The sequence below is a fragment of the Chiloscyllium punctatum genome, chromosome 6 (genome assembly GCF_047496795.1).
Source record: "Chiloscyllium punctatum isolate Juve2018m chromosome 6, sChiPun1.3, whole genome shotgun sequence".
Lineage (NCBI taxonomy): Eukaryota > Metazoa > Chordata > Chondrichthyes > Orectolobiformes > Hemiscylliidae > Chiloscyllium > Chiloscyllium punctatum.
Window position 1 is genome coordinate 4,062,419 of NC_092744.1, and position 22,715 is coordinate 4,085,133.

Genomic DNA, 22,715 nt, shown 5'->3' on the forward strand with positions numbered 1-22,715 from the left:
GAATTAATAAGTATTTGCAGTAGACTGGACACTCACATCTGCTCCTTCGAGTGACTTTTTTAGCACAGCCACAACCTCCTCCTGAAAGGCCACTTCGGAGACACATTTTGGACGGCTGCAGGCAAAAGACAAGTAAGAAGACAGACTCGAGCAGAATCTCACTTCAAACACACAAATTTATTTGGTACGAATTGCATCCATCTACCAAATCATGAAAAGAAATTAATGAGTAATTCTCATGCATCGTGATGCAATCAAGGAAAAGACAAATATTTTCTTTTCAGGTGCAAAGCAATCAGTCATGTCTCAGCATTCCTTCTTTACTCACTTTACCTGATGAGAAGCTTCCACTATCCTTCAGAGAAACCCACAGAATTGAGTGCGAGGGCAACTCATATTTAAGAGGCTAAGGAATTGCTCAGATCTTTGGGATATCATTTTGTGGGTGTACAGGATGTTGGTGAAGTATCTCCTGCAATACTGTGTGCAGTTCTGATCACCCTGTTATATTACAACTAGAGAGGATTCAGAAAAGATTTACCAGGACTGGAGGGTTTGAGATTTAAAAGCAGACTGGGGCTTTTTTCACCAGAGTGTAGGAGGTTGAGGGGTGACCTTATGGAAGTTTATAAATCAGGAGGGGAATAAATAAGGTGAATGTCAAGGGGCTTTTCCTAGGGTGGAGAAGTTCAAAACAAGGGAACGTAGAGGAGAAAGACTTAAAAAGGACACGGGGCAACTTTTTTTTAAAGAGAGTGGTTCTTGTGTGGAATGAATTGCCAGAAGAAGTGATGGATGCAGATACACTCACAACATTAAAAGATATTTGAATAAATTCATGAATAGGAAAGGTTTGGAGGGATATGGGCAAGCGCAAACAGGGGGACTAGTTTAGTTTAGGAACATGGTTGGACCGAAGGGCCTGTTTCCATGTTGTATCACTCTATGAATACTGAACAGACATTTTATTTCAGAGGACAGTGTTAATATAAATGAAATGCAGTTTTTGAAAAAGCAATCACAATTAACGTAATCAATTTTATAACATTGGCTATTTATGAAGGTTTTCACAATATAATTTTTGAAACCTACTCTTGTCCAAAATTTCCCAATTTTTATTATTCTCATATGAAATGTCAACTTCACATCGTTCACATGTAAACGTTTGATTTTGGTGCAGGATGCCTAAATGTCAACAAAAAACAAAATGACAGAAAGCATGCTTGCACTCGTAATCCACACAACAGGTTCCCAACAGGTTCCCATAGTGACCACTATCAGAACCAGTTACTGAGTAACAACCGAGCATCTTGATCTTCTTGTGCACACCTCTGGAACCTGCTTGAGCCTGGCATTTGACTGCAGGCAACCACCCCCCACAACTCCAACTTTCTGACCTACAGTGTGACCCAAGAGGGGCAAGTGAAAAGAGAGTAAAATCATGAGAGCCTTTATTACAATCCTGAAGCAAAAGATTTCCGATGGTTTAGTACTTGGCATATTTTAGGAGACTAGGTAACAGCTAAGAACTGTGCTTTTAAGATCTCTACAAGCAGGGGAAGCAACTGTGAAGGTTAACTTCTGACTCTCTCTCATGGACAAAAAAAAGACAATCACCTCAAACTATAACAATTGATTGATTACAGACTCAGAAACACAGCCAGCATTTCTAATCACCCAGATAATCCTGAGAGAAAAGGACACATGGCACTACACAAAACATCATCTGGAGTTAGTTTCTTACTATTTCTCCACCCATGGAACTGGTTTTTGCTTTTTGTTCTCTCCACTGGTTCCTGCTGCAGCTTTTTCTTTCACTGGTTTTGAGCTGTTTACTCCAGGTCCTTTTAAAAAAGCTTGCATTTTCCACCTTCCAATACAAATTGCAAATATTAAACGTATTGAGGATTTTTTTTGGGGGGGGGGTGGGTTAGGGAATGAAAGTGATTCAGAGAGGACGGGGAGTGAGTGAGGGGGGGGAGTGAGTGAGGGGGGGGTGAGTGAGTGAGGGGGGGTGAGTGAGTGAGGGGGGGTGAGGGGGGTGAGTGAGTGAGGGGGGGGAGTGAGTGAGTGAGGGGGGGAGTGAGTGAGTGAGGGGGGGGAGTGAGTGAGGGGGGGGAGTGAGTGAGGGGGGGTGAGTGAGTGAGGGGGGGAGTGAGTGAGGGGGGGGAGTGAGTGAGGGGGGGAGTGAGTGAGTGAGGGGGGGGAGTGAGTGAGGGGGGGAGTGAGTGAGGGGGGGAGTGAGTGAGGGGGGGGAGTGAGTGAGGGGGGGGAGTGAGGGGGGGAGTGAGTGAGGGGGGGAGTGAGTGAGGGGGGGGAGTGAGTGAGGGGAGTGAGTGAGGGGGGGTGAGTGAGTGAGGGGGGGGAGTGAGTGAGGGGGGGGAGTGAGTGAGGGGGGGAGTGAGTGAGGGGGGGAGTGAGTGAGGGGGGGGGGAGTGAGTGAGGGGGGGAGTGAGTGAGTGAGGGGGGGGGAGTGAGTGAGGGGGGGGAGTGAGTGAGTGAGGGGGGGGGAGTGAGTGAGGGGGGGTGAGTGAGTGAGGGGGGGGGAGTGAGTGAGGGGGGGGAGTGAGTGAGGGGGGGGGAGTGAGTGAGGGGGGGGAGTGAGTGAGGGGGGGGAGTGAGTGAGGGGGGGAGTGAGTGAGTGAGGGGGGGGAGTGAGTGAGGGGGGGAGTGAGTGAGTGAGGGGGGGGGAGTGAGTGAGGGGGGGGAGTGAGTGAGGGGGGGGAGTGAGTGAGGGGGGGGAGTGAGTGAGGGGGGGGGAGTGAGTGAGGGGGGGAGTGAGTGAGTGAGGGGGGGAGTGAGTGAGGGGGGGAGTGAGTGAGTGAGGGGGGGGAGTGAGTGAGGGGGGGGAGTGAGTGAGGGGGGGGAGTGAGTGAGGGGGGGGAGTGAGTGAGGGGGGGTGAGTGAGTGAGGGGGGGAGTGAGTGAGGGGGGGAGTGAGTGAGGGGGGGAGTGAGGGGGTGAGTGAGTGAGGGGGGGGAGTGAGTGAGTGAGTGAGGGGGGGGAGTGAGTGAGGGGGGGAGTGAGTGAGGGGGGGTGAGTGAGGGAGGGGGGGGGGAGTGAGTGAGGGGGGGGAGTGAGTGAGGGGGGGGAGTGAGTGAGGGGGGGGAGTGAGTGAGGGGGGGAGTGAGTGAGGGGGGGGAGTGAGTGAGGGGGGGGAGTGAGTGAGGGGGGGTGAGTGAGTGAGGGGGGGGAGTGAGTGAGGGGGGGAGTGAGTGAGGGGGGGAGTGAGGGGGTGAGTGAGTGAGGGGGGGGAGTGAGTGAGGGGGGGAGTGAGTGAGGGGGGGAGTGAGGGGGGGAGTGAGTGAGGGGGGGGAGTGAGTGAGGGGGGGGAGTGAGTGAGGGGGGGAGTGAGTGAGGGGGGGGGAAGTGAGTGAGGGGGGGGGGGGGGAGTGTTCACCCGCGGACACACTGAGGGCGGGAATCTGAGCTGGAGCCGCCCCGCTGTGTTCTCTCTCTCTCTCACACACACTGCCTCCCCCCGCACTGCCGCACCGTCTCTGTCTGTCTGTGTCTCTGGGCGCTCTGTTCCAAGACGCCGCTAAAACTCCCGCCAACGGCTCCTGTGGCGCTGATCATATTTCCTCTTCCGGCCGGTATCCCGGACAAATAGGTCCGGCTGGAAACCAGCTCCGACACAAACATTCCCCCTCCCCCCCCATCCTCCCAAATCGCCCCAATCCCCTCACCCATTCTCTCCAATCCCATTCCCCACCCCTCATTCTCCCCATTCCTTCCCCCCAATTTCCACACTCTTCCCCCAATCCCCTCATTCCCCCCCCCCCCCCCCCATTTCCACATTCTCTCCCATTTCTCTCACCCATCTTTGGGCTTTGGCTGTCCTCCAGAAGGAGCTCTATATAGTTCCTGCTAGAAAGCAGACGGGACTGAGCTGCATGATATGCCATGGAGGAGGAGGCTGGAAGGGCCAAATGGCCTATACCTGATCCTGTTTTCAAATAAAAGCTGCTGGATATCTGAAACTAACAAAGAAAGGGCTGGAGGAACTCACTATCTGCAATAAGAGAGAAACAGTGAGCACTTCAAACCTAGTCTTAAGGGTTCAGGTTCTAAGGGTTGCCCCTCTGTCTTTCTCACTGCTGCTGTGGCTGAGATGTTTCAAAACAGAATGCAAGGCCTAGCCTCACTGCAGTGTTGCAGAATATTGCTTTTAAAAAAATATATATATCATTATTATTAATGTATGGTAATTACTTGTTTCATCAGACCATGCCATTCAGTGACCCAATCTTGGTTAGGGCACATATTCAAAATCTGCAGATTTTATAAAATCAGACATTGAACTACAATGCTAATTAAACATAATTTAAATAAGGAAAGAGCTACAACCATGTACAAATTAATGTGGAAAAATGTTTCCCTCGGAGTGCAAGCTGGATACAAGGCCTGGGTATCCATACAACGGTTCAAAATAACAACCGCTGTGACTGCTCTTTGGAGAACTACCCAACACAGGTACTCACATGGAGTGGGAATCCCATACATTCAAACATGCCTCCAGCAGGACATTTCAGGATGGTGTATTTAGTCAGAGGCCTTGGGCAAAGTCATGTAATAGTCTGCAGGAGGAACCTGTACTAGTAGTCCCTCCATGCAGAACAGAAGTTGTGAAATTTCCAAAATGAAAGCTCAAGGCACAAAAGGGAGAGAAGCCACGTGTTGAAGAACAATGCAATTTACAGAGATGGTTAGGGAAGGTAACATTAGGTGGAATTATTCCATGTGTTTCATCCTCCATGTAACAATGAACAGAGGTGGGGGCGTGCATCTCATAGCAGCTAACATGGCTTTAGCTGCACAACTAACCTAACTCCAGATCATCATGGCAATAAACAAACAAAGTGCTTTTAAAACTAGAGTTTAAAAATTTATTCTCAAAATTTGACTAGGCATAGCGTAACTGTTGCAATTGTAAGCTTATTGTTTAGGTTTCTGAATCATAGAGGTCAAACAGTTGGTTCAAGTAAGCCACAAGTTAGCAAAAGAGCTGTTCCAATACACTTCAGCATTATATTTACATTTAAAATGGAGACCATTGCTTTAGTTTTAAAAGATCCTTTTTACTACTTAAAACTAAACTGACCATTGGAGACTAAACCATTATGAATTTGCAAGCCATTCTCAATCTCTTCAATTTTGTCTTCAAGACAATCAGACTTGTCCTTGAACGTGACCAAGACTTGTATCAATCCAAACCTGATCATTGTACATTCCAACACCCATACGTGCTGACAGACACACTCAGAAGATGCACTACACCAACGAGTATTTGACATCAAAGATCTCCACAAGTCAACTAAAGTCCTGGGGGTTCACAGAGCAGTTGTCATCATCCCCTGGACCTTGGACCTGCAAAATAAGAACTAGAAAACCCTAACAAAAATTCCTCCGCTGCATCATCCAGATTTAATGCAAGGACCTAACAAACATCTCAATGCCAGTTCGACTAGCATTCAGGAAAAATCTAGCTACAATAAATTGGATGATTAATTTAATAAACTGGTCCATTTCCAACACCTCCCCATATCGCAAGGCACCTTGCCATACAACCACAGGAAATCCAAAACTCGCCTGTTTACCTCCTCACTATCAAAGGCTCCAGACACATTTTCCAGGTGAAGCAATGATTTACTTCTGCTTCACAGTGAGGTCTCCTCGATATTGGGGAGATGATACAGACTGGGAGACTGCTTTGCAGAAGTTAAATTCTATCCACAAAAATGGACAGCTTCCAGTTGCCTGGCACCTCAACACATGGTTCTCTGGTCAACATCTCCATGTCAAGCTTGCTGCATGCTCCACCAAAACATAGTGCAAACTGGAAGAACACCACCTCATTTTCCACTTGAGGAACCTGCAGCCTTCAAATTTGATATGAAATTCAATAAATTTAGGGCCTGAACACCTTCTCCCATGTCCTGACTCCAAACCCCATACACCAGACTCTGTCATCACTCAGGTTCTTTCATCACAGCCAATCTTCACCTACTTATGGTCCCCATTATCAGATTTTCCTGTTCTTCGACATACTATAATCCATTCCTCTGTCCAACTGCCTTTCCACACACTATGTCGCACCCCCACCCCCCAACCTTCAGCCCCTATGCCTATTTTCCTAGCTACGATCAATTCTGAAGAATGGTCACTAGACTCAAAATAATAACCTGCTTTCTCTCCCCAGATGCTGCCAGACCTGCTGAGTTTCTCCAATACCTTCTTTGTTACAGTAAACTGGCCACCATCTATATGGCTAAATGACATCACCCAAATCAGGTGCTGTTTATCAACACTCAAGTAGCTAATATTCCAGGGAAGGACAAGGAAATACTACAAAGTCACACCAATGCTCTACTTGAAGTGCAACAGTATTGACATTAATGACTTGGAGGAACTGGTTGGTTTCCAATCATTTAAAATGGCAACTTATCAACTAAGTTGCATCACACTTTCAGTTCAAATCCCTTAACAATGAGGCAGAGCAGTATCAGACAATAAAAAGGAAATAAACCCTACAATCTGCATCCCACCATCTCACAGGACTGGTTAATCAGTGTCCAAAGATTTGGGGTTGAAGTTAAGCCTATTCAATCATGTGAAGAATTACAACAGAAACTTGTGCCCAAGTAGATGTCATATTGAAAGGAGGAACAGCTGATGACAATGTTAAAAGATGCTGGACATCAAATTATTGGTGGTTAGATTGTAACGTCAATGATTCTACCAAGTTAAGAATTATAACACATTTGTTTTTGTTTAGTTAATATTGAAGAAGCTGCAGCAATCCCAGACATCTATTTTTTCACATTTAAAAGTTTTGCCTCTTCCATGATTAAAAATAATTTGCCACTCAGAGAACCATATGGATCAACTATACTGACTACTAGGTTCCAAATTTGATATCCAAATTTTGACTGAAATGATGATGGTTACAGCCAAGAATGCTACTGGTGACTGCAGCACACCTGTAATGGAAGAAACTATTTTATTTTTAAATACCACTCATATGCCCATCCCTTAGCACAATTCATAGATGTCTTTTTAAAAAAAACACAAGATGGATTAATTTCACAACTTCTGGCATCACTTCAATTCTACCCTGTTCATCTTTTGGTTATCCAACGTGCAGAAAACTGAATAGGTCAGAAGATCTGTAACAACTTCAGCCTCTCAGTCAGACTTCCACCAAGGATGCCCACACTTTCACTGTCACGCTGAGCAAAAAAAATATTATTAGACTGAAATGAACCACTCTCCTCAACCAAATCTACAGAAACACAAACCTAAACTCATTTTCCATTACTCTCTGGCTCCTCATGTTCTTACTTCAGGACTTTTCTCCCTCACCACTTATTCTGATGTTAGCTCCTTGCTGGAGTTACAGGGATAGAGACCCCAGTGGTACCCATCATTCACATTGAAATCTTAACCACAATTGCCAGTTGGTTACGATACCAGTGGGAAAATCACCGCAAAGTCTAATAGCAACCTAACACACATAAGAATTACTGATTTATGATCATGAACTCTGATCAAGTTATCTTTGAAACTTGCTTTTTATTTTGCAATTTCTAACCAGAACTTTTGAAGTTGATGGTAATGAAAACAAAGAATCATGTCAAAGTGCAAAAATTACATTTTAATACTATGATCTTACAATATAGCACTAGTTCCCATAAGTACAGCATTACTTTCTTCTCATTATTCAAATGTCTGAAAATACTCCCAGTATACAGTCCATCACTTGCTGTACGTCACTTTTGTACAGTGTTGTGCAATGTTACAAGAATGCAAATGTATTCTCTATTTAACAAAAGTTGAGAATTCCATCAAAATCAGAGGCATACAAAAATAAGCAAATACAAAATTATTTGTCAAACATCGAGAAACTGTGACAAGCCACGTTGCATGTAGAAATTATCCTAAGTGTTGCATTATCAAATACTTCAAAAATAACTTTAAACACTATTTTTGACTCCTACAAAGATAAATAGGATTCTACAGGAACTTACGTGAAGGTTTCACTAAATACCTGCATGTGTGAAATGTTACATAATTTCTTCATGATACATTTAACAGATGAGCACATTTTCAAACAATTATATTTGGCAATATAAAATTACATTTGTAACATGCACACATTAAAATCTGAAATTCAGAGTTGGGGCAAGGTACACAGACTTCTTGCCAGCATAGAATTTGCTGCATCTTTTTACCCCAACCAAAAGATACTAATGTATTATAAAACAACACTCTGCACTTCTTTGTGGGTCTTATTAACAGTTGAATATCAGCTTTGAATGTTTCATTCTCCTTTAAATATAAATACTTTATCCTTTGTGAAAAAACACAATGAATGACCAATCAAACCAGGTTTAAAATGTGAAAACTATGATAGGTTTGAAATCTCTGAAAGTGGCTTGGATTGATATTCTGCAATGCATTATGCAAAAAGTTAAAACGCGTGGATTAAATGTTTGCTTGAACTTTGTGGTTATCAAGTTAGATGATGTCAGTATTAATGACAATCAGTTTCTCCTGGTTGTATCCTGTGATAGCCCCAAGCCTACTCTCTCAATCTTAAAAGAGCAGCGATCCATATTCTATTATAAGACCACAAGACATAGGAGCAGAAATCAGGTCATTTAGCCCATTGAGTCTGCTCCACCATTCAATCATGGCTGATTGGTTTTTCAACCCCATTTTCCTGGTTTCTCCTGTAATGTTTGATTCCAGCTACCCTATGACCTCTTTGACAGAATGTCAATTAGATGCTGAGTCTGCTTGTGCAATGAGCAGATTGTGCAAAGAGCTGGATAAGGCTGTTCCAAAACATCCTGTAGCTTGCATAAAAATAGGTGGTCGACCTCGGACTTAATCCCAGGTTTTCCCAACGAAAACAATATTCTAAAAGGCATGATGGGATCATTTGGCCAAATGGATGAATTAATGGTGGCAGTCGATAGTTAAAAACAAAACAGGTCCCTGTGATTTGGTGGTGGAAAGCTTTTCAGTTGTGTAAAAGCACTTCTGCATTTAAAATAAAAGTGATATAGTTTTGGAAAAGAAACGTTCAGTTGTATGTAAGAGCACTTCTGGATATAGAAGAAAAGCCATTGTGGAACTGCCCCACAATGTAATATTGCAGTTTAGCAAGTATGACTTATAAGTAGGCATCATTCTGTTCAATTCAAATGTATAACTGTGTATATTAAGCAGTTTTTAATGCACAAGGCTAATTATTAAGACACTTTTCCAAGGAGCTGAACGAGAATCCAAATATGAGTTTTTGCATATTTAGGAACACAAACGCACTGACTATAATAAAACAAGATAACCATAATTTCCAACTGAGCTGACAAAGTTTATTTTAATTTTCAAAATTGATGTCACTTATTCCATAACATTGACACAATCTTCAGCACAATCAGCTCTACATAGCCTACGTAATCATATTGATATACATTATAAAGAAAGGAGTTATACTTTGCCCAAACCACTTTCAAGAAAGCTGGTAAGAGATCCGTCATACTGCACCATACCCATGGATAAGATGCCTTCAAAATAAATACTAAATAACAGTCAGTGAACTATAAAATGTCAGTAAATCTGATTTCAGTGCTCAGGTGATATCCACAAAATCACTATAGACACTCTGAATATATGAACCATCTTCTGCGTATATACATTACTATCACATCCATCCAACCTTGAAGGGTACTCTGACATAGTGGAATTGTGTTAAGAAAGCATAATTTTGTATTTATATAATGTACACTTGTACAGGTACAAGTGCATCTCTTTGTACACCTAGTAGAAACATTGCAAGCCATTGGTCCATTCCTAAATCATCTTTAATGTAAGAAAGTCTGAAAAAAAGAACAGCATTGTTGGCCTGTGGATTGTTTTCTGCAGTAAGGTTTTCTTTGATTCCCCATCTTGAGATATTTATCCTTTGCTGAGATGCATTCAAATTTAATTCGGCTCTGTAATTTTGCTAAATTTATTCTTGTCCCAACACCTAGTTTGGTTAGGATAGCCTAGTCTGTGGACAACACATGCAGCCAATATTACCTCAATGATCTGTTTAGAAATGCAGAAGATTCTCCTCTCTCTCCTGTTATCTTGGGTCCTCTTGCAACAACCATGACTTGTAAAACGCCAGCATGCCATTGCAAAAATTATGATTAGATAATAATCTTGAAGAAAACAAGATTTTTAGCCAAGGAGTCTGTAGTTTCTGGCACCATGCAACCAAATGGCATTTCACTGGAAATTCTCTGGAAGTCAGTTAGAAAACTAAAAAAAAATCCAGATCTAAACTAAATTCCTGCTATCTTCTGCGCTAGTTTGAAAAACATTGTGGTGGAAGCTGACCCTGACACGTTGCAGATTGAATTAAGTTTCCATTAATAGTATTAATTTGCAAAATTCATGGAGACTTTTAAATTTAAGAAAGCTCTTTGGGTGCCAGGTGCTGACAAACATGTTTCAAAAGCTTTGAGTGTAAAATTTTAAACTTACTAAGAAACTGAATTCTGCAAACCATTATAAATACCAAATGCAATTGTTTTAAAGGTAATTAGTTATTTGCAAAGCTGACTACTCACAGGTGGTGAACTAGACATTAATTCACTTTCTAATCGTTTGTGATATACCCATGTTGGCTGTATGGATCACGTTGCACAAGATTGTTATTCATAAATCAAGGACCTTTCTGAAAGTAAAATTTTTTAAAAGTTTTTTAAAAACATTGGCTAAATAAGACAGTTTAGAAACTTAGAGAGGAGGTAGTGCGAGAGGGGGAGCATGAGGGAAACCTAGTTTCAATTTTGGAAACAATTTGTGCACAGATCTCAGATAACACCCAAATGGGAAGGTCTACCTTTTGCTGTTTTAACTTTTCAGGTACCAGGCCACAGACTGTGCTTTTACAGTTTCCCCCATTTATAGTCATGGTTTACATTCTACTTTAAAATATTGATGTTTGTGACAGGTTGGAATTTGGAATGCTTTCTTGCTTGGTTCTCAGCCATCACACACATAGTGCTACAATCGGCGAAATAGAACAGCAACAGAAAACGCTTCACACACTCAGTTAAGCCACTTTGGATTCTCTATAGTCAGACAGATAGGCTTGTGAGGACTTACATGGCACTCTTCCACAGGAACATCTTCCAAATAATCAAAAAACAATGTAGTTTCACACTCGTGGAATTCTACAAGACACAGCCACAGAAACAAAGTTTAAAATTATGTTTAATAATCATATCCCTGATACCATAGCAGCTCATTATTCTGTTTGTGTTTAGCAAGATGCCACATAAGGTCACCATCATTTGCAAACCTCAACATACACATCTCGCATTTGTATGGAAGCGCTGCAGCATGGCTTATGTCGATATGGGATCGGAGGTTTGCAATTTGCTCAGTAGAATAATCACAGTACTGACACAAGTAGATCTCCTGAGAAGAGTGCAAGTTCAAATGTTTGTTATATTCGGCTGTGTTGCAAAATCCCTTCCCACAATCATCACACACGTATGGAAAAAAACGGGCATGCTCAATTGCCACATGCCGGTTTACATTGCCGTACAACCGGCTCCTGTAGCCGCAGGACTGACAGATAAAGAAATTTCTCTCCCGGTCAAAGCTCACTTTACTTAAGAAGCCTGCAGGTCCCTGAAGTCCATCTTCGGAGCTGTCATTCATCTCCATGAGGCTGTATGCATGTTCAGCAAGGACATGGCTATGTAGCTCAGCAGCATCATCTGTGCCATATTCACAGAACTGGCAGAGGTACTGTTCATCGCCATCATGCTGCTGCAAGTGAAGATGCAGCTCACTGGTACTGCAGAAGTGGATGTTGCATTGTTCACACCAGTACAGATACTCAGTGCTGTGGACATCCGCCACGTGTAACTCCAGCTCCTTCGGGTTTTCTGCACTGTAGCTACACAACTGGCAAGCATTTGGCTCTTCTGTTTCATGGATCTGCATGTGCTTATGAAGTAGATCATACGTTAGAAATTCATGTTTACAAACTGGACAGATGTTCGGCAGAGTGTTTGTGTGCCTGAGAATAACATGCTGCTTCAGCTCTGATGGGTACTTGCTGTTGAAGTCACAATGCTCACAGCTATACAGCCCATCACAAGATGGTTTTCGAAGAGGCCACTTATGCTGATAGAGAACCGTTGAGCAAGGGGACTTGGTCCGATTTTCCAAACTATCACCAACTGAACTTTCGTTTGCGTTGTCTTGGTGTTTATTGTTCGTTGAAACTCCATGTTCAGGATGATGTGTGTTAAATCTGTTCACTTGGCGATTTAAAGGACTCCAGTTATCAAATTCACTTTGTCTCTTGCTAGTTCCTTTCAAAACAGAGTTTATTGGTCTCAAGGCCATGCAAAGGTCTGAAAAAAAAAAGCGAATTTAAAGAGTGCACTGACACATTTAAGACATTCTTGGAAACCACCATATTTTCTCTTTCCCAAGTGTGTGAAAACACAATTTTCTAGCATATCCCCTTGGCAAATGCCAGTGCCTAGGCACAAGGGAATGGGTCAAAGATAAGAAAACAAGAAATTAAAATTTTGATAACAGGTTGTCATTCTAGACAGATGGTTCTGAACTTGGGCAGCAAGATGAAAATCTAGCCCTCACTGTCCAGATACTCAGATAAAGAATAGTCACTTGGTTAAGGACCCAGAAAGCTGCTACCACCTGAAACTTGTACTCAAACACAATTGACTGCTTTAAAGGAGAGGGTACGATGAGAAAATTGTTGAGAAAAGACAGGAGAGCAAATAAAGCAAAATAACAGTAAATAAAGAAAATAAAGCAGAGTTGTCTTAATTTCTTCTAGTCTGTAGGGCAGCCCCATCAGTATTACAATCAACTAATCCTATCAAATGGTTGCAGTTAAGATACAAGTTTTGATTTTGTCATTAATAAAGAAAAATCACACTCAGGCTAGCAACCTTCAAGAAACAAATTAATGAGTCAATACATCATTTTCATCTCAGTAAATAGATATTACAAGGTAAGATTTACAGATACGAGAATTCATTACTAAAAAGAAAAATTACCTTGTGAATCGCTTGAACTGTTACAGTGTTCAGGACTTTTTTCTTCTTTGTCTTCAACTGTGGAATCAGACCCTATAAAAGGTAACACAACAACATGAGAATGAGGAGCAGGAGGAGACCCTTCAGTCCCTTGAGCCTTCTCAACCATTTAATACAACCATGACTGATCTTAGAGTCATAGAGATGTATAGCACGGAAGCAGTTCCTTCAATCCAACTCATCCATGCCAACCAGATATCCTAACCTAATCTAGTCCCATTTGATAGCATTTGGCCCATATCCCTCTAATCCCTTCCTATTCATATACCCATCCAAATGCCTTTTAAATGTTGTAATTGTACCAGCCACCGTCAACTTTGTTTTCATGACCACTCTCAATAACCCTTCAATCCGTTACTAATTAAACATCTATCACCTCCTTAATCTTACTCAGTGCCCTAGCATCCACTGCACTTTGGGGGAGTGAATTCCACAGATTCATGACCCTTAGAGAAGTAATTCCTCCTTATCCCTGTTGAAATCTGCCAATCCTTACCCTAAAACTATGACCGCTCATTCAAGATTGCCCACACACAAGGGACCACCCTTTCCAAGTCTACTTTGTCAATCCCCTTACACACTTTATGTAGCACAATTAGATCTCCTCTCATTCTCCTAAACTCCAGAATATAGGCCTCAACAGCTCAATCTCTCTTCATGAGACAAACACCTCATCTCTGGAAATCTTATTAACCCTTTCTGAACTGCTGCCAATGCAACTAATCCCTCAACAGCCTATTCTCAATTCCCACATCTCATCCAAAAATGTTACCCTGACAGTTCAGCATTCCTCCAATACTTCAGCCTATACTTTATGCTCAAGTCATTGGAGTCAGTTCTGACTTTGACTGGAGCAGATTGTTACAAACTGAGTAGGTATGCTGGAGATGCAAGAGAAACAATAGAGGGATGTACACTTAGAATTGGCAGAACTAGGTGAATTTGAAAGAATTAAGAAAAGAGAACAATAATAACAATTTATAACAATGATCAGAAGAACTTGGAGTAGACCAAACAACTTGTACCAACAGGCTCATAGCTGATTGGCTTGTACTCTTTACTTTTATTCCGGAGCTTTTGCCTGAAACGTTGATTCTCCTGCTCCTCGGATGCTGCCTGACCTGCTGTGCTTTTCCAGCACCACACACTTGACTCTAATCTCCAGCATCTGCAGTCCTCACTTTTGCCTAGTTTTATTCCCCAGTATCAAAGTTACTTGCTGAAACAAAAAAGTGACCCCATCTGACACTTCCAGAAGGAGAGACATTTTGAAGAGGAGGAAAATCTCTCATGGGTCAAGGTTTTTGGTCGTCTGTCCTCCCGTGTCTCAGTTTAAAATGGTTTGATACTATTTTGACAAAGCATCTGAGGGCATTTTACTGCACTAATGCTGAAAAATTGTGTGAAATTGGCTAATACATTTACCTTCCGACATTATAAGTGGTTAGACTACATTGTAAAGTGCTTGGGAACATTAGGGAATCATGAAAAGTACTACATACTGCAGGTTATTCCTTTCTTTTTGCCTTTTTCAATATAATTTCATTCATGAAATCCATCTCTCACACTCTATATCATAGCCTGGGGGATAGAGGATTCACTTTTGGCCCCATCTTTATCTATTCTGCGCACTCCCTGTAGACCTCATTGACATGTCACGTCACACATGTCACATCATGTCATGGAGTCCAGCTTACCAACTGTGATGGTGACACCGAGCTCTCCCTCCCAGCAGTTATAGAGTCATAGAGATGTACAGCACAGAAACAGACCCTTTGGTCCAACTCGACCATGACAACCAGATATCCTAAATTAATCTAGTCCCATGTACCAGCATTTGAACCATAGCCCTTTAAACCCTTCCTATTCATATACCCACCAAGATGCCTTTTAAATATTGCAATTGTACCAGTCTCCACTACTTCCTCTGTCAGCTCATTCCATAGATGCACCACCCACTGTGTGAAAACTTTGCCCCTTAGGTCCCTTTTAAATCTTTCCCCTCTCACCCTAAACCCATGCCCTCTAGTTCTGGACTCCTTCACCCCAGGGAAAATACCTTGTCTGTTCACCCTATCTATGCCCCTCATGATTTTATAAACCTCTATAAAGTCACCCCTCAGCCTCCGATGCTCCAGGAAAAACAGCCCCAACCTGTTCAGCCTCTCAGAGTCAAAGAGATGTACAGCATGGAAACAGACCCTTCGGTCCAACACGCGCATGCAGACCAGATATGCCAACCCAATCTAGCCCCACCTGCCAGCACCTGGCCCATATCCCTCTAAACCCTTCCTACTCATTTAGGAGAAAGTGAGGACTGCAGATGCTGGAGATTGGAGTTTAAAAGTGTGTTGCTGGAAAAGCGCAGGTCAGGCAGCATCCAAGCAGAAGGAGAATTGACGTTTCGGGCATAAGCCCTTCTTTAGGCATTCCTGAAGAAGGGCTTATGCCCGAAACGTCGATTCTCCTTCTCCTTGGATGCTGCCTGACCTGCTGCGCTTTTCCAGCAACACATTTTTAACCTCTTCCTATTCATAGACCTATCCAAATGCCTCTTAAAAGGTGCAATTGTACCAGCCTCCACCACTTCCTCTGGCAGCTCATCCCATACACGTTCCACCCTCTGCGTGAAAAAGTTGCCCCTTATGTCTCTTTTATATCTTTCCCCTCTCGCAGTAAACCTATGCCCTCTAGTTCTGGTCTCCCCAACCCCAGGGAAAAGACTTTGTCTATTTATCCTATCCATGCCCCTCAATTTTGTAAACCTCTATAAGGTCACCCCTCAGCCTCCGACGCTCCAGGGAAAACAGCCCCAGCCTGTTCAGCCTCTCCCTGTAGCTCAGATCCTCCAACCGTGGCAACATCCTTGTAAATCTTTTCTGAACCCTTTCAAGGTTCACAACATCTTTCCAATAGGCAGGAGACCTGAATTGCACGGAATATTCCAACAGTGGCCTAACCAATGTCCTGTACAGCCGCAACGTGACCTCCCAACTCCTGTACTCAATACTATGACCAATAAAGGAAAGCATACCAAACACCTTCTTCACTATCCTATCTACCTGCGATTCCACTTTCAAGGAGCAATGAACCTGCACTCCAAGGGGTCTCTTTGTTCAGCAACACTCCCTAGGACCTTACCATTAAGTGTAGAAGTCCTGCTAAGATTGCTTTCCCAAACTGCAGCACCTCACATTTATCTCAATTAAACCCCATCTGCCACTTCTCAGTCCTTTGGCCCATCTGGTCCAGATCCTGTTGTAATCTGAGGTAACCCTCTTCATTGTCCACTACACCTCCAATTTTGGTGTCATCTGCAAACTTACTAACTGTACCTTTTATGCTCGCATACAAATCATTTATGTAAATGACAAAAAGTAGAGGGCCCAACACCGATCCTTGTGGCACTCCATTGGTCACAGGCCTCCAGTCTGAAAAACAACCCTCCACCACCATCCTCTGTCTTCTACCTTTGAGCCAGTTCTGTATCAAAATTGCCAGTTCTCCCTGTATTCCATGAGATCTAACCTTGCTAATTAGTCTCCCATGGGGAACATTGTCAAACGCTTCACTGAAGCCATATATATCACATCTACTGCTCTGCCCTCATCAATCTTCTTTGTTACTTTTCTAAAAAAACTCAATCAAGTTTGCGAGACATGATTTAGCAAGCACAAAGCCACGTTGACTATCCCTAATAAGTCCTTGCCTTTCCAAATACATGTACATCCTGTCCCTCAGGATTCCCTCCAACAACTTGCCCACCACCGAGGTCAGGCTTACCAGTCTATCGTTCCCTGGCTTGTCTTTACCGCCCTTCTTAAACAGCGGCACCACGTTTGCCAACCTCCAGTCTTCCGGCACCTCACCTGTGACTATCGATGATACAAATATCTCAGCAAGAGGCCCAGCAATCACTTCTCTAGCTTCCCACAGAGGTCTCAAATACACCTGATCAGGTCCTGGGGATTTATCCACTTTTAACCATTTCAAGACATCCAGCACTTCCTCCTCTGTAATCCAGACATTTTGCAAGATGTCACCATTTGCTTCCCTATAGTGTATATCTTGCATATCCTTTTCCACAGTAAATACTGATGCAAAATATTCATTTAGTCTCTCCCCTATTTTCTGTGGCTCCACACAAAGGCTGCCTTGCTGATCTTTGAGGGACCCTATTCTCTCCCTAGTTACCCTTTTGTCCTTAATATATTTGTAAAAACCCTTTGGATTCTCCTTAATTCTATTTGCCAAAGCTATCTCATGTCCCCGTTTTGCCCTCCTGATTTCCCTCTTAAGTATACTCCGACTTTCTTTATACTCTAAGGATTCATTCGATCTATCCTGTCGCTACCTGACATATGCTTCCTTCTTTTTCTTAACCAAACCCTCAATTTCTTTAGTCATCAGCATTCCTTATACCTACTAGCCTTCCCTTTCACCCTGACAGGAATATGCATTCTCTGGATTCTTGTTATCTCATTTCTGAAGGCTTCCCATTTTCCAGCCATCCCTTTACCTGCAAACATCTGCCTCCAATCAGCTTTCGAAAGTTCTTGCCTAATACCGTCAAAATTGGCCTTTCTCCAATTTGGAACTTCAACTTTTAGATCTAGTCTATCCTTTTCCATCACTATTTTAAAATTATTTAGAATTATGGTCGCTGGCCCCAAAGTGCTCCCCCACTGACACCTCAGTCCCAAGGTTTCCCAAGGTTTGCACCTTCTCTAGTAGGCACATCCACATGCTGAATCAGAAAATTGTCTTGTACACACTTAACAAATTCCTCTCCATCTAAACCTTTAACACTATGGCAGTCCCATAGATGTTTGGAAAATTAAAATCCCCTACCATAACCACCCTATTATTCTTACAGATAACTTGTAAGATAGCTCCTTCCAAGTTTGTTTCTCAATAACACACTGAAATGCAACCTGTGACTCTCAGGAATGGCAGCGATGGGATTCGAACTCACACCTCCTTAGAGATGGGAGCCTTAATCCAGCGCCTTGGACTGCTCGGCCACACTACCAGACTATCCCTATAGCTCAAACCCTCCAACACTGGCAACATCCTTGGAAATCTTTTCTGAACCCTTTCAAGTTTCACAACATCTTTCCGATAGGAAGGAGATCAGAATTGAATGCAGTATTCTAAAAGTGGCCTAACTAATGTCCTGTACAGCCGCAACATGACCTCCCAACTCCTGTACTCAATACTCTGACCAATAAAGATAAGCATACCAAATGCTGCCTTCAATATCCTGTCTACCTGCGACTCCACTTTCAAGGAACTATGAACCTGCACTCCAAGATCTCTTTGTTTCGCAACATTCCCCAGGACCTTAATCCTAATTGTATAAGCCCTGCCCTGATTTGCCTTTCCAAAATGCAGCACCTCACATTTATTTAAATTAAATTCCATCTTCCACTCCTCAATCCATCTGATCAAAATCCTGTTGCACTAAGGTAACCTTCGCTGTCCACTACACCTCGAATTTTGGTGTCATCTGCAAACTTACCAACCATACCTCCTATGCTCACATCCAAATCATGTATATAAATGACAAAAAGCTGTGGATCCAGTTCTGATCGTTATGGCATACCACTGGTCACTGGCCTCCATTTTGAAAAGCAACCCTCCACCACCATTCTTGGACTTCTACCTTTGACCCATTTCTATATACAAACGGCTAGTTCTCCCAGTATTCCATGAGATCTAACCTTGCTAACCAGTCTACCATGAGGAACCTTGTCGAACGCCTTACTGAAGTCCATACAGATCACATCCACCATTTTGCCTTCATTAATCCTTTTCGTTACAACTTCAAAAAACTCAAGTTTGAGAGACACTATTTCCTATGCACTAAATCTTATTGACTATCCCTAATCAGTCTTTGACTTTCCAAATACATGTAAATCCTATTCCTCAGGATCCCTTCCAACAACTTGACCACCACCGATGTCAGGCTCATCAGTCTATAGTTCCCTGGCTTTTCCTAACTACCTTTCTTAAACAGTGGCACCACGTTAACCAACCTCCAGTCTTCCGGCACCTCACTTGTGACTATCAATGAGATAAATATCTCAGCAAGGGGCCCAGCAATCACTTCCCTAGCTTCCCACAGAATTCTAGGGTACACCTGATCAGGTCACGGGGATTTATCCACCTTTACGTGTTTTAAGAAATTCAACAACTCCTCCTAGGTAATATGGACATCTTTTAAGATGTTGTTATTTATTTTCCCACATTTTTTACCTTCCATATCCTTCTCCACAGTAAACACTGATGCAAAATATTCATTTAGTATTGCCCCCATCTTCTACTCCACACATAATTTCTTGATAAACTTTACGCACCCTATTCAATCCCTAGTTACTTTTTTGTCCTTAATATATCTATAAAATTCCTTTGGATTCGCCTTAACCCTATTTGCCAAAGCAGTCTCATGTCCCTTTTGCTCTCGTGAGTTCTCTCAAGTATACTCTTACTGCCTTTATGCTCTTCTAGGGATTCACTCGATCTCTGCTGTCTTTACCTGACAGCTGCTTCCTTCATTTTCTCAACCAAAACCTCAATTTCTCTAGTTATCCAGCATCCCCTACGCCTACCAGCCCTGCACCCTAACAGAAACATACTGTCTGTGCACTCTCGCTTTCTCACTTCGAAAGCTTCCCATTCTCCAGCCACCCCTTTACCTGCAAATATCCACCCCCACATCAACTTTTGAAAGCTCTCCCAAGTATTTTAGTAGGGTAAAAACAATGACTGGATTAGTGGTGCTGGAAGAGCACAGCAGTTCAGGCAGCATCCAAGTAGCTTCGAAATCAACGTTTCGGGCAAAAGCCCTTCAGCACTAACAGACTTCTCTGACATCCAAAGTCCTCAAGTCACAATTCAATAAGGCCAAAGTCATCGCTGCCACAACATGCTACAAAGCTCATACACGACACCAATTGAACATTCCGCAGACACTGACGTTGAACTGTGAATCTTATGTTGACTTTACAACTCCATCTCCTTTCTCACAAACCATTACACAGTTTTAAAAGTGGGAAAGCTCTTAAGTTACCCCAATGACAAATAAAAATGAAAACAATCCTAACAGCAGACATGAACACAACAATTCAATCATCTACTTGAAAACACAATAAAGTACCACACTGAAAATGTTAATATCATTATTTTTCTTGAATTACCTTGCTGCCCAGTTATTTACACAGTGTTTTGGCTATATACAGGGTTATAGCTACTGTAGACAGCATTATGCTTACTTACACAGTCTTCCTAGTTATTTACAGTTTTATAGTTTAGACAGAGCTGGGGATATTGAGACAATGTTACAGTTATTTAGTCGGTATCTTATTTATACAGTGTTATTGTTAATGAAGCAGTATTCTGGTTATTTACAGTGTTCGTGTTAGTGAAGCTGTATCCTGGTTATTTACACAGTGATTATGGTTAGTGAAGCTGTATTCCGGTTGTTTACACGGTGTTAGTGAAGCTACATTCTGTTTATTTACAGTGTTTAGGGTTAGTGAAGCTGTATCCTAGTTATTTACAGTGTTACAGTTACTGAAGCTGTATTCTGTTTATTTACAGCGTTTATAGTTAGTGAAGGTGTATCCTGGTTATTTACAGCGTTTATAGTTAGTGAAGCTGTATCCTGGTTATTTACACAGTGTTTATGGTTAGTAAAGCTGTATCCTAGTTATTTACACAGTGTTATGGTTAGTAAAGCTGTATCCTAGTTATTTACAGTGTTTATAGTTGGTGAAGGTGTATTCTGGTTATTTACACAGTGTTTATGGTTAGTAAAGCTGTATCCTAGTTATTTACAGCGTTGATAGTTAGTGAAGCTGTATCCTGGTTATTTACACAGTGATTATGGTTAGTGAAGGTGTATCCTGGTTATTTACAGCGTTTATAGTTGGTGAAGCTGTATCCTGGTTATTTACACGGTGTTATGGTTAGTGAAGCTGTATCCTGGTTATTTACACAGTGATTATGGTTAGTGAAGCTGTATCCTGGTTATTTACACGGTGTTATGGTTAGTGAAGGTGTATCCTGGTTATTGAGTTGGTTGGCGCTGCTGCCTCGTCCCCAGTTTCTGTATAACTCACTCTCACAGCCTCCTCCTTCATTACCCGAGTAACGGGAGGGATTTAAACTCTTCCTCCGCTTCCTTTGGCCATTCGCACTCATGGCGGAGCGGCCCGGCTGCCGTCCCTCGGCCCCGGGCCTAGGCCCCGGCTCCCTGCGGCTGTCCCTTTGCTCCGGGCCTGGGCCTGGGCCTGGGCCGAGCCCCTGCTCCCGGCGGCTGTCCCTTGGTCCCGGTCCCGGTCTCGGTCTCTGCGGCCGCCTGTGAAGCGGCAGTGAGGGGCCTGTGTCCCGGCCTGAAGGCCTGCTCCCTCTGTCCCAGCTCCGGGTCTTGTTGTGAGACGCTCCCTGAGCGCGCGGGCTCCCGGTTTCCGCTGCGCGCGCACAGGGAGCGTCTCGCTTTTCCCGACCAGAGAAAACCCAGCCCCGGCCAACCCCGACACCCCCAAAAACCCCAACACCCCCCAATACTCCAATAACCCAATACTCCAACACCCCCAAGACTCCAATAACCCCAACACCCCCAACACTCCAATAACCCCAACACCCCCAACACTCCGATAACCCCAACACCCCCAAAAACCCCAACACCCCCCAACACTCCGATAACCCCAACACCCCCAAAAACCCCAACACCCCCCAACACTCCAATAACCCCAACACCCCCCAACACTCCAATAACCCAATACTCCAACACCCCCAAGACTCCAAAAACCCCAACACCCCCCAATACTCCAAAAACCCCAACACCCCCCAAGACTCCAATAACCCCAACACCCCGATAACCCAACACTCCAACACCCCCGAAACTCCAATAACCCCAACACCCCCAAAAACCCCGACACCCCACAACACTCCAATAACCCCAACACCCCCAAAAATCCCGACACCCCCAACACTCCGATAACCCAATACTCCAACACCCCCGAAACTCCAAATAACCCCAATACTCCAATAACCTCAATACTCCAATAACCCCAACACCCCCAACACTCCGATAACCCAATACTCCAACACCCCCAAGACTCCAATAACCCCAACACCCCCAATACTCCAACACCCCAGAAACCCCAACACCCCCAACACTCCAATAACCCCAACACTCCAACACCCCCGAAACTCCAATAACCCCAACACTCCAATAACCCCAACACTCCAATAACCCCAACACCCCCAATACTCCAACACCCCAGAAACCCCAACACTCCAATAACCCCAACACTCCAACACCCCCGAAACTCCAATCACCCCAACACTCCAATAACCCCAACACCCCCAACACTCCAATAACCCCAACACTCCAACACCCCCGAAACTCCAATAACCCCAACACTCCAATAACCCCAACACCCCCAACACTCCAACACCCCAGAAACCCCAACACCCCGATAACCCAATACTCCAACACCCCCGAAACTCCAAAAACCGCAACACCCCCAATACTCCAATAACCTCAATACTCCAATAA

The 22,715-nt window shown here is 43.4% G+C and overlaps 2 protein-coding genes across 4 annotated transcripts in view; both read right to left on the minus strand.

Annotated features, from left to right (window-relative positions):
* The window catches only part of rfc4 (replication factor C (activator 1) 4), a 35,572-nt gene extending 31,973 nt beyond the window's left edge, over window positions 1-3,599 (minus strand). For both annotated transcript variants that reach the window (XR_011960840.1, XM_072571915.1), the window contains exons 1-3: window positions 3,495-3,599; window positions 1,745-1,870; window positions 37-115 (exon numbers count right to left, since the gene is read on the minus strand). Coding sequence is in view for 1 of the 2 variants with exons in the window: in XM_072571915.1 (XP_072428016.1) it covers window positions 37-115; window positions 1,745-1,863 (198 nt within the window). In the remaining variant the exon portion in view is untranslated. The remainder of the gene's footprint in view (window positions 1-36; window positions 116-1,744; window positions 1,871-3,494) is intronic.
* Window positions 3,600-7,672: 4,073 nt separating this feature from the next.
* On the minus strand, window positions 7,673-21,620 carry LOC140478672 (zinc finger protein 639-like). 2 transcript variants are annotated; one of them, XM_072571917.1, is made up of 3 exons: window positions 21,295-21,620; window positions 13,109-13,180; window positions 7,673-12,433 (listed from the first exon to the last, which is right to left on the minus strand). In XM_072571917.1, the coding sequence occupies exons 1-3, from the start codon at window positions 21,350-21,352 to the stop codon at window positions 11,277-11,279; spliced, it is 1,287 nt and encodes a 428-aa protein (XP_072428018.1). In that variant the 5' UTR covers window positions 21,353-21,620; the 3' UTR covers window positions 7,673-11,276. The 2 variants fall into 2 exon arrangements, with proteins under 2 accessions (XP_072428018.1, XP_072428017.1); XM_072571916.1 differs by having other exon boundaries at window positions 21,271-21,620.
* Window positions 21,621-22,715: the final 1,095 nt, after the last annotated feature.